Source organism: Camelus dromedarius, chromosome 7 (genome assembly GCF_036321535.1).
Source record: "Camelus dromedarius isolate mCamDro1 chromosome 7, mCamDro1.pat, whole genome shotgun sequence".
Lineage (NCBI taxonomy): Eukaryota > Metazoa > Chordata > Mammalia > Artiodactyla > Camelidae > Camelus > Camelus dromedarius.
The window spans coordinates 74,033,778-74,046,643 of record NC_087442.1 but is presented as its reverse complement, the minus strand read 5'-3'; the positions used below and the strand labels follow the sequence as shown (position 1 = coordinate 74,046,643).

Genomic DNA, 12,866 nt, shown 5'->3' with positions numbered 1-12,866 from the left:
TACTTATTCCTGGTTGGGGAAGGGTAATAGGGGAGATCAGTGTTGTTGCTCAGACAAGTGGGTTTCATGGATTACATTTATTGCAGTGCAAATTATGGCACACATACAAAGCAGGTGGAACTGTGATTACATGAAGCCTATTTGAAGTTTGTGCTACAAGAATGTATTGTGGCTGAAAGGTTTAGCTTGAGATTCTACCAACATTTCTTAAGAACCGCCAGTGTGGTATTTATGACACCTATATTAAAAACAAACAAACAAACAAACAAACAAAAAACAAAAAACTAATGACCCTGTATGGAGATCCTTCTTTATACCAGAGTCTGTGGTTTAAGAAGCCAGTATTATATGGGATTTCTATCTTTTTCTCGAAAGCTATTAAATCTAACAAATTATGTATGTATGTATACATATTCAGAATACATATATAATTTTGTTATATTTTCTCCTTTTCTTTTGTTTGTTTGTTTGTTTATTTATTTGGTGGGGGTAATTAGGTTTATTTATTTTTTTTGATGGAAGCCCTGGAGATAGAACCCAGGACCTCGTGCATGCTAAGCATGCACTCTACCACTGAACTGTACCCTCCCCCCGAATATATTTTTGTTTTTATTTCTTTTCTTTTTTTTTTTTTTATTGCAGCACAATCTTGAGGTAGTGTGTGTAAAATGTGATAGAAATGGATTTGAATAGTTTTAATGAAGGGAGGACTTTGGAAACACTAAGATTATCTGTGTGTTTATTAGTTTATAGTATTTACTTCAGTGTTTTATTTTGGAGTGTTTTTTGTCTTAATGCTTTCTTCCTAATATTCCTTAAGTGATCCTAATTCTTTCTTAATGTTTGAAAATAATTATCAATTCTTTCAGGGAGGAGATTTAAGCTAACAACTAACTTATAAAAGCAATACGTAAGTAGAAATCCTTTTCTATTGCAGAAATTTAAAATGATTTAGAAGTACATGAGATAAGAACCAAGAGCTCCCCTTGTTCCTTCCCCAGGAAGGAGAAAAACCTATTTAGGTGTTTGTGTCTGTCCTTCCAGAGCTTTTTCTGTGCATTTATCTACACACACAGAGAAAAGAATATGTAGTGTATTTTTTAAATAAAAATCTTTTTAATGTTTATATTTGTGTGTTTATTTTCATCCCTACATTATTATAATAACATTAATACTCATGGAGACTAGGGAGTTTTATTAAAATCAGATGAAAAACAATGAGTATGTTATTTAAGAACTGATTTCCAAAGTAGTACTTATAAGAATCAATTGATACCTTGTCAGTTGTAAGATTTTTTTAGTGCAGCACTATTGTTCATTTTTATCTTTTGCACGTAAGTGCTTAATAGAAATGTATTGGGTGAATGCAATACTTGTTACATTGATGCGTATGTGACATATACTGCTAAATCATAAATTGACCATATGTTTGAAAATCCCAATTATATTGTGTTAGAAATTATTTTAATCAACTTTGTTTTATTTTAATCAACTTTGTTTTCTATACCTTTTTTTTTTTTTTTTGCAAAGGGGTAATTAGGTTTATTTATTTATTTTTAGATGGGGTACTGGGGATTAAACCCAGGGCCTTTTGCATGCTAAGCATGCGCTATACCGCTTGAGCCATACCATCCCCCTCTTTTCTATATCATAACTTATACATATAAGGTGTATTTTTGGCCCATGTGTGTTTTTCCACATACATAATTTATAGTATGTTAAAAGTTGATGACTTACTCCTTCTGCTTTCCTCCCTTCTTAAATTTCTTTTGCCTCTTTAGATTCAGACTGTACCATGGGTCTGTTTGTATCTGTGTTCCCTCTGTCCCTTATCCCCCTTTATATTTTAAAATAAAATTTATCCTTATGTTAAGTTGGACTTTTCAAAACAGAAAAACATTAGTTTCTTGTTCTTATGGTGGAATAATTCTTTGCTTTATTCTAAGAATTATGATGGAAAGGTGAGCTAGAAATTCTTTCCAAGCCTTAGGGTAAACCATGAAGTATAAAACTATACAAATTCTTGGTCACTAGAAGGAATAAAAACTAGGAATGGGAATTGTTAAAAGAACAACGTATTAGAGTAAACTTGATGCCAGGGAGTCGTTTTTTTTTGTAAAAGGACCTAGAAGTGGCTTTTGTAAATATGAATGCATTACAGTATGTTAGCAGCAGACTTGATGTTTTATAGACAGTGGTGTTCTGAATTCTTGTGGCCCAAAATGTTTCTTACGGCTCAGTTTTCTATATAGATAGAAATAGGTAATAATAGTCTACATTCATAAAGTATATCTTTATAAGATGTTTTTGTATGTGTTCCCTATTTAACCTTTACATAAACTCCATTTTACAGCTGAAACTGGAGATCTGAAAGTTTGTTATCAAGGTTGCAGAGTTTAAACTTGAACCTACATCTTTTGAGCTTGTAGGCGCACCACTTTCTCCTAGCTATGACATGTTTACCTGTAACATGTAAACATGTAACACAACATTTTTATATTATGTGTAACATGATTACAGAAAATTTAATGGAGGCTTTTAAAGTTGGATTTTAAAAAAGGGATATTCTCCGACAAGAAGCAAAAAATTCTAGAAGGGGTGAAGGTAAGTTGAAAGACTGAGACAGGTGTGTATGTTGGGGCAGCAGTAGTGCCACAAAAATGCTTTCCTACTGCGTATATATAGGCTGATGTGTTTTCACTTCCTTTGCTTTGAAGGTTTTGAGTGTAGGGTAGGAGGTAACTGCAGTTATGTTGTCAATTACTCTTATTGTCTTGGCTCTGCCATTGTTTTTGTTCCTATAGGTGTTTTTCATATAATAACTTCACACCTTCAACTTATTTTTACTAGAACTATTTGATATCATACTTGAAAGCATATTCCAAAACTCCTTTTCTTGTATTACAAAACTAATATGCTCCTATTGCAGAAACTTAGAAACCCGTTGCCACTTAAAAATAATGGCTTTTAATAATTTGCACTGTTAGCTTTCAGTCTGTTTTCTGAATGTGTGTCTATTAATTAAAAGTTTTTAAAAATTGTGATATGTAGAGGGGTAGGTAGTATATATGAGCAATCTCTGTGCCTTCTGTTTAATTTTGCTGTGAACCTTAAACTGCTCTAAAAAAATCTGTATATAATCTATAAATAAATGTATTTATAAATAAAGTATAAAATTGGGTCCTACAACACTTTTAGGTTAATAAGATTAATAAGAATAATTGGGAAAAGAAATGTGGAGACATTTCAGATGACTGTTTTCTTCAGTTGTGGCTTTAAATGATATATAAATCATTTTAAAATGTGTGGTTACTTAGAGAAAAGTAACTTATGTGTCTAAGCTCCAGCTATTTGGAATAACATTTTCTGGCTGGATGACAGTCTATGCCATTTCAAGGACTTTAAAACATCAAAAAGAACTTTGAGAATAATCTGAAATGTAAGAACAGCTTCATGTATTCTAGAATTTTAAAGTAAGTTATACATGAGGACCTTATCTATCTTACTCACCTCTGTATTCTTAACCTTTTTCTTGTACTGAGCAATGCATAGTTAAGTCAGTGAATCCCTATTTTGGTTTGCTTGTCCATCAGTTTTGCTCTCATTTGCTCTAGAGTATTATCACTTTAAAAAAAGTATTTTGTCTGTTTGATAGGTGAAAATATTTTATTTGAATTTGTATTTTTAAGTTAATAACTAAGTTTTAAAATGCCTTTTAAGTACATGGATTTAATTTTTTAAGAATTATCTATTCAAGTAGTTTAGAGAGTTGTTCAGTATGGTAGCCCCTAGTCTCATGTAGCTATTGAATAAAGTTGAGCTACTTTGAATTGAAATGTGGCATAAATGTAAAATACACACTGAATTTTGAAATCTTTTTATGTAAAAAAGAATGTAAAATATCTCTAATAATTTTTAAAATATTGGTTCCATGTTGAAATTATGTTTTAGGTATATTGGTTAAATATTGGTTAAATAGAATATATTATTAAAATTAATTTTACTTGTTTCCTTTTGTTTCTAATATGATTACTAGAAAATTTAAATTTACGTATATGGTAAGCATTATACATCTGTCTATTTGACAGTGCTGATCTAGACAGTAATCTAATCATTTGCTGATTGAGACCTGAATTTGAGGTATTATTTAAATAAAGAAAATTAAGGAAGAATTTTAAGAAATTATGCAGTATGTATATGTGTTATGTGTTACATAATCTTGGGTGTTTCATTACAGGATATTTTGCAGCTTTTTGTCTACTTCCATCATAGCTTTGTAATCAATAGTAAGCTTTTTGAGGACAAGGACTACCTCAGTATTTTAAAATTCTCCTCTACATCTTGTATTTTGCTGGGTGCATAAGAGCTTGATTGAGCAAACAACAATTAATAGGACATCAAATAATTTTATAAATGCAGAGTTTGAATTTTTATACTGCAAATCAATGATTCTTAGACTTCCTGTACCCTTTATTTTAGTATCATAATATCACCAGCGAACTAGAGCAGTCATCTTTTTTAAAAGGCGCAAGGGTTAGGGAACTATCACCTCGTCTTATGTATACAAAGCTGTGGGTAGTCATTTAGTCCTTATAGTAACCTATGTGGAAGATACCAACCATCATTTTACATAGTAGGAAACAGTGATTTTTCCAGTGTTATGTTAACCAATCCAGATATGCCTGACTTCAAAACTCATATGTTTTGTGCTGTAGTTTACTCTCTCCATTGAAGTTAGCCAATTATTTTAAGTGATTTGAAATTAGTCTAGTATTGTGGTTGACATGAAGTAAGTGAAGGATGATCTTTAGAATGAAATGTGTAATGATGTATTTTGATAGCTTATGATGTATTTATTAAGTATTCTATGTTCAAATATGAAAGGAAATTTAGAAATACTTCCTAAAACCTTAGAGAAAGAGTTTGTTTCTCATTCCGATTTTCTTGATGTATTATAATTCTAGTAGTTGCACTGTAGTTCATGAACAAAAATGAAGTTGTAAAATAGTTTAAAATATTTCCTTTATTTTGTCTTTCAGATAAAATCAAGGACAAAATTAAAGAGAGAGATAAAGATAAGGAGAGAGATAAAAAGAAGCATAAAGTAGTGAATGAGATCAAGAAAGAAAATGGAGAAGTAAAGATTTTACTGAAAAGTAAGTTTATATTTAGTGATTTTAATTGTACTATATTATATTGTTCAGTATACTTACTGGCTTAGTGATTAAAGTAAGAAATGTTATTTGGTGCTGAATTTTGCTGAGAATAAACATTTATGGTCAGGATACAAAAAGTAAATATAATAGTGGGATTTTCTAATCTGTATAGTAATGTGTCTTTAGTATATTTATTTAGTGACTTACTAAAAAGTAGTAAAGGTAATTATTCAGTATATAATTCTGTTTTTGCATTACCAGACTTTATCCATATTTAGATATTCTAAAATAAAAGGCTAAAGCAGTTTTTAGCATGATGCGCCTGGTGGAGGAAGTGATCTTAAAAATATTTGATGATAATCACTATATCATAGTCTGGGATTTAGAGGTAGTGTTTAACTCTGAGCTAAATAAGGTGTACTGTTTTACCGTATGTTTCTTGCATGCTTAAGAATATCCTCTTTTTGTTTCCTGCGTTTTCTCTGCTGTTATAGCTATTTTTAGTTGTTGTTTATACATAGAGTAGATAGTTAGGTAATAACACAAATTCTATCAATAAATCTGAACTTTTCCATAGAGAATTTGTGGTAAAAGGAGGGACAGTTTCAAATTCACTCAGATAGCGAGGTGTGAAGAAAGTAGTCATTTGGTTGCTAGACAGCTAGCAGATTCCTTAGCTGCCCCAAGTTAACAGTTTTTGTATCAGAACACATTGACTTTGATTAGTTTTATATTGAGTTTATGTATTAATAAGCTTTTATATCTACGTAAGACAAAAGGCCATAGCACTTCTTGTGTAATGAAATAACTGGTTAATTTATATTATTTAAGGTAGAGTATTAGATATTTTCATTTCATTTTTTGTCATGCTTCCAGATGTACTTTGGTGACACTTTATTTAAACTTTATTTTCTGCTTATTGAAACTTTATTTTCTATAAAATTCTTTTGACCTTGAAGAAACATGTCAGATCTTAAGTTGATGGCTAATTAATGCTCTTTGTTGTTTTGTTCTATTTCTTTTGCCAGTGTGCTTTATCTGTGTTGCCTAATTAGATTGTAAGCCTTTGAGGCAGGAATTGAATATAACCACACTAGTGCTGTGCAGCAGCAAATGATTTCATGCTTGAAATGTTTTCTTAACTTTGCCCTTTTGGTTTATTCAAGTTGTCGTTTTTTATTGGTTTAGTCAGATGGTCATTTTCTTATCTATTTGAATGTACACGGATGTAAATTCCTGTCACTTGGTTGAGAGTTAGACTCCTAACATACCATTAATGTGGAATATGTGAATCTAGAGATTACATATGTAAGAAAAAATTTAAATAGGCTAAAAAATGAGGATTTTCTAGGAATATGCAATAACAGCCTTGACTTTGAAGTAAATGAAAAACTTAGGAAGTATTCTGAGCTGACCTAAACTGAAACCTAGTGATTATAGAGGGGAAAAAAGAGATAGATTTGGAAATGAATTGATGACCTCTGGGATCACCATGGGAAAATGTATTTACTGCAAAATGGAGGTAAATAATAACTTAATTACTGCTTTACAGGGTTGTAAAGATTAAATGAGTAAAGTATGGGGCAAGTGCCAAGTACAGTGTCTGGCCCACAGATTTAGTAAGTGGATATGAAGCTTTCTTGTAAACATGTATGAAAGATTAACTTTTGTAATTCAAAAATTACAACAAAACTGTATCTCCCCTCCTCAGTGGGTATGGAGAATTAAATGAATAAAAGCATGGTTAATTTGGGAAATAGTGCCTGTCCTATTGTAAGCACTGAGTAAATGCTAGCTCTCGATATTATCCAGCAAGAACAATTTGTTCTGCTTGTGTGGCCATTTCCCAAGTGAGCCTATGATCAGGGAAAGGCATCCTTTGTTATTGGTGTCCTAACGTAATGAGAGAATCAATTTGGTAGGGGCAGTAGTATACTATTATTTATTATCCCTGTTTCCTTTATGGCTTTCAAGTTTTATTCTCTCCTTATAATTTTCTCCTTCTGATAATGCTAATGTTGCAAACTGGCACACAGTCATTGCTTGTTTAACAATGGCACTTGAATATCTAAAATAGTGCTAATAACTCTTCACACAATCTCAGTTCCTCCAGGTTTTCATGAAAAACTGTGTCAAGTATATAACTAGAGGTATATACACGATTATATCCATGCTAGAAGGTGTTTACTGCACAAATCTTGTAGCTATTTTTCATTGATAAAATAGAAATTTGCTTTATTAGAAACAGTTTGAAGGAACAAATAACTTTAAAGCATAAGCTTGTTTAGCTCGTCCTTTTATATCTAATGACTACCAACTAATTTTTCTGGAAATACTTACAAGTTCCAGTCATTTTTACGTCAATTATTGATAAGTTGTAAGAACACAGATGTTATAAATGTAGTATTTTTGAGAGTAACTGTTATCATTATAGCATATGAAAGAAGTTTGTGGTGAGCAGGTGGAAAGGGGTTTAAAAGAAGCCAATGTTCAAGGTTATTGGTAGTGTACTAAAGATCACAAGGAGGTAATTAATGACAGAAAGAGTGAAAATATTGCTGTGTGAAAAAAGCAGAATTGTTCCACAAAGACCAAAGGTTGAAAATAGCTAAGCTAATTACTACTTTGTTTTACATTAGATATGAAATCAGATCCAATATTTCTGGGAAACCTTTATTTTTTCCTTTATTAACACTAAAAATATACTGAGGTTAATAGTGGAAATTAAATCCAGTGAATTTGTGATTTTTAAAGATTTTAAAAAATAATTTGCCATTAACAGCATATGTTGTTTTTGTATTTGTGTATGTGTTTTTTCCTTTCTCTGTGTGAGTGTTTCTTCTGGTTGTGTGTGTCTGCTTGTGTCTCTGTCTGATTGTGGCTTTCTGTGCATGCTTGTGTCTTCTGTATGTGTATATATCTGTCTGGCATCCACTGTTTGCATATGTCTGTGGATCTTTGGTGGGAAGGTCTCCCATCAACCGTACATTTTTATACTTTTTGAGGGTCTAAATTACTTGGAAAACAATTGTGTTCTTTCTGTATGGGTATTTACTAGGATCCTTTAAAAAAAAAAACTACAGCTCTGATACATTAGACTCTGTTAGAAGAATTATAGATTGAGAGTAATGTGTACTCTAAATGCTCTGGTATAAAAGAAGAGCATTAATATTCAAAATGGTCTTTTTCCTTAAGTATTTAAAAATTTCCCACATATATCTATTGCATTTCATACATCATTCCAAGACAGAAAACCAGTGAGAGGTTATAAAAAACTTAAAAAATCTATCGAGTGAAGACTAGTGCCTTGATTTAGTTTAAATGTAAAGAATATATTTTACCTGTGTCCATTGAGGGTTCCCAAGACTGCCCCCAGATTGATGATTCACTAGGAGGACTCACAGGATTCAGCATGTATTTGTACACATAGCTACGATTTATTATAGTGAGGGATACACAGTAAAATCAGTAAAAGGAAAAAGCATATGCGGTGATATCTGGAGGAAGCCTGGCAAAGCTTCAAAGAGTCCTCTCCTAGTGGAGCCACACAGGATGCACTTAATTCTTCCAGCAGGGAATTGTGACAATATATGTGAAATATTGTCTACCAGGGAAGCTCATTAGAGACTTGATACTCTGGGTTTTTATTGGGGGTGGGTCACATAGGCACCCCTTGTCTAACATGTAACAAAATTCCAGACTCTTAGAAGAAAAAGAGGTGTTTAACGTAAACCATATTGTTTGCACAAGCAGTGGAAGTACAGTGAGCTCTTCTTATCACAGAGTGGTAGCAACCTTGTCAAAATACGAGTTCTCTGATTCCAGCCTTGCAAGCAGGGCTTTCTAAGGATAACCATTTCAGGGATGTTAACTCTTTTCTGCACAGTGCTTACTTTAGTATTTAATTACAGAGTAGTTTGTCATGGGAGTTTAATTCCTTGATGCTCAATATAAGAAGTTTAAAGGGCCTAGGTTTAATTAATAACTAAACTGGAAATACATGTAAAATTGTACAAATAAATGGTTTGTCAAAATAAGCAGAATTTTATTTGAATGAAAATGTAAGCTTAATATCCTACCACATTTATGCTTAACACATTAAAAAGTTAAAATAGAAAATATCCAGTCATTAGAATACATGTGACTTTTTAAAATAAAATAGGTACAACAGTCTATTTCTTAGTCATAAGGATGGATGAAAATAGTAGTAGTATAATAGAAATGGAAAAATGCAAACGACTAAGAAATCTGTCAAGGGATTCTTAATCCTAAAGGACATGTTATACAGATATCCTTCTGTTTTTCTTACTGTATAGAAATGAATATATTGTTATAATGTTACACACACACACACACACACACACACACACACACACACTCAAATTCTATAGCTGTGCAGCTTCTGTGGATTAATCTTCTGTTCTTTGGAGTTCTCAATTTCTGAGCCCAGAGTCTTCTCTTTAGTTGCAGAAGCGCATTAATATATAAGCTTATTACGCCTCATGTCTTTTTTTTTTTTTTATTCCTCTCTTTACATATACATGAGTATCATTTGTGCTTAGGCATAAGGAATGATTCTCACTTTGAAATCCCATATGGTACCTTCTTGGGTCTTCACCGGAAGCTTTGCAGACTCTAGTAGACCTAAAAGCCCATTTTAGATGAAAGAATAGTTTACCAAGGAGGAAATACGGTAAAAAGCTAAGAAATTGCTGTTTGTTGCCGTTAACACTGTGTAAGTATTTTTCTTCTTTTATAATTTATACACTTTGACACCTGTATGTGAGTTTTAAGAACTTAAAGTAAAAATGATATGTATAAATAAGAAACATCTGCAGGGCATTGTTCATACTGACCTTTGCTCAACTCTCTATGTCTGATTTTCTACATTTAAAATGTAAAGATTTTGCTTTGTGAAACATTCATTTTATTACTTCAGTAAATACTGATTGAGCATCTGCTACATGTCCGAATGGTACCATGCACTGTAAGGCGTTATCTTAGTCTTAAGCCTCTGTGTGTGTGTGTGTGTGTGTGTGTGTGTGTGTGTGTGTGCGCATGTCTGAGTATGCAGAGACAGAGAAAGACTGACTAAATTATGATTATCATTACTGTGTAAAACAAGTTCCAAATATAAACCTCATTCTGAGTAAACTCTACTTTTTTTTTATTATAAAACAGTTCCTAAAGCATAGGTTTTAAAGAAACTAAACTATGGAGTTTCAAAAAAAATTTTTTCCCAACAGGTGGGAAGGAGAAACCAAAAACAAATGTTGAAGATTTACAAATTAAGAAGGTAAAGAAGAAAAAGAAAAAGAAACACAAAGAGAATGAAAAACGGAAGCGTCCAAAAATGTATAGCAAATCTATTCAAACCATCTGCTCAGGATTGCTGTCTGATGTTGAAGATCAAGAAGCCAAAGGCATCCTAAATGATAACATAAAGGATTACAGTGGGAAAAATTTGGATACCAAGAACTATGATTCCAAAATTCCAGAGAACAGTGAGTTTCCATTTGTCTCTTTAAAGGAGCCACGGGTTCAGAACAACCTCAGAAGGTTGGACACTTTGGAGTTCAAACAGCTCATTCATATTGAGCACCAGCCTAATGGAGGTGCATCAGTTATCCACGCCTACAGCAGTGAAATCTCCCACCTGTCTCCTGTGGAGATGGAGAGGTTTGCAGAAGAGTTTGTGGGTCTAGTGTTCAGTGAAAACGAAAACTCTGCAGCTTTCTATGTAATGGGTATTGTTCATGGGGCAGCTACTTATTTACCTGACTTTTTAGACTACTTTTCATTTAATTTTCCCAATTCACCAGTGAAAATGGAGATATTGGGAAAGAAGGATATAGAGACAACAACTATGTCCAATTTTCATGCTCAGGTAAGAGGTTTTTAGTTTTGGTTTTTTTTTTGAACTTTTAATTATATGTTTTAGACAAATTTCTGTCCTTTGTTTCTCATTTTGCTATAGGTTTGAAATAAAAAGGTAAGAATATAATGAAACCTCTTGGGAATATTAAGAATCAGTTACTTTCTTAATGTGAACACCAGAATTTAAATGTTAGTTTCTACTTATTAGTTTTTTCTTAAAGATACTTAATGAAATAATTAAGATTCTGTTGTCCTTTGTATCTTGGATTTATCTTGGAAATGAAATGAATGAAATGAGTCTAACCATGTATTTTTCCAGTTCATACAATAATTCTCTTACATGAGAATCACTTAAAAATGTCCTCTTGCTTTATGCAGTAGTGCCTCTAAAGTGCTTAGCATTGGATTCGCCACATAGTATGATGCTGAATAAATGTTGGCTATTAAATATATCGTGGTGCAAAGGAATCATCTGTTAAATGTGTGATTGTGTGAGAAAATTAGTATTAATCAGTGCAAATATGGAGCTGATTTCTATTTCCTACTCTTCTCTATTGTGTAGAATATACATTATTTTTGAAAGCAGAGGCAGAATTGAGTTTGCTGGCTCTTGGAAGTGAATGTGGGCCCATCTGATAGGCTGGTACATTCTCACCCACTCTCAGATCAGAGTCTACCTAAGCTGAAAGATCAGCCAGTTTTCACCTTTTTTGATGCTAAAGTTTCTGGTATTCTAAATAATAATTGGCATTATTCTAACTTGGAAAGAGGAAAAAAGTAAAGAAAATTTCAAAAGGGTCTTAGGGATTGTCTATCCCAACCTTTCTCAACTTAAGCAAATGAACATAGATAGGAGTAACTTAATGTTCTAAAGTTGTAGCAGGGCTGGGATTAGAACAAAATCTCTTTACTCTTCATCCAGGACTCTTTTCTCTATTCTGAGCATATTTCTTTTTTTGATATGTGTTCAAGTTACAGTCTCCACCTTAAATGATAACTTGGATGTCCAGTCACATTCACACACATATACCAACCCCCCACCCCCACACACAGTATATTTGGTGTATATTCTGTAATACACTGTTGTCTGGAAAATATGCTAGAATTTAAAGTTTTAACGTGTGTGTGGTGGGGGGCACTTTTTTCTTAATGCAACATGTTTGAGAATTGGAATTTAAGTATTTTTTAGAGCTGAAAGGGAGCTATAGAGCATCTGTTACCAGCCCTGTGATTTTATAGAGTTTCAGCATAGTTAGTAACTTGTCTAAGATTACACCTGAGTTTAGTGGTAGAACCAGACTGGCATCTAGTACTGGTGTCTATTATTTATTAAGTACAGACTCTGCCAAGAACTGTTCTAAGCAGTTAATAGGTAATAACTCATTTAATCTTTATTACAACTTAATTTTAGCAATGAGGAAACAGACACAGTGAGAGAAAAAATCACTTGCCCAAAGTCCTTTGCTACTGGGTCATTCCTTTGTCATTTATTACATGTCTGCTAAGTGCTAGGGTATATGGTAGGCCTCTTGACTTCCAATGTCATTTCTTTCCACTCTATCATAAATTTTCTTGCTGCCATACTATGCATCTTGTTTCAGTAATCTTTTAAATGTCACAATACTTAACATTTGCTTTTCAAATAGCTTTTAAGGTTAGGAATTATTAATTTTTTATTAAATGATGTTATTTTCATCTTCACTATGTAATATGTACCACATGAAACCCATGCTTTTGTTATTAAATAAAAGAAGATGCTGGGTCTTGTTAATCGTGACAGTGTATAACTAGGCTGTGAGCCTCAAGTCCTTGAAGAGCTACCTACTCTGATTG

The 12,866-nt window shown here is 32.5% G+C and overlaps 1 protein-coding gene across 2 annotated transcripts in view; it reads left to right on the top strand.

Annotated features, from left to right (window-relative positions):
* Positions 1-12,866, top strand: part of RSBN1L (round spermatid basic protein 1 like) — a 57,597-nt gene that overhangs the window by 19,018 nt on the left and 25,713 nt on the right. For both annotated transcript variants that reach the window (XM_010984793.3, XM_031454744.2), the window contains exons 2-3: positions 5,040-5,156; positions 10,403-11,043. In XM_010984793.3, the coding sequence (XP_010983095.2) occupies positions 5,040-5,156; positions 10,403-11,043 (758 nt within the window). The remainder of the gene's footprint in view (positions 1-5,039; positions 5,157-10,402; positions 11,044-12,866) is intronic.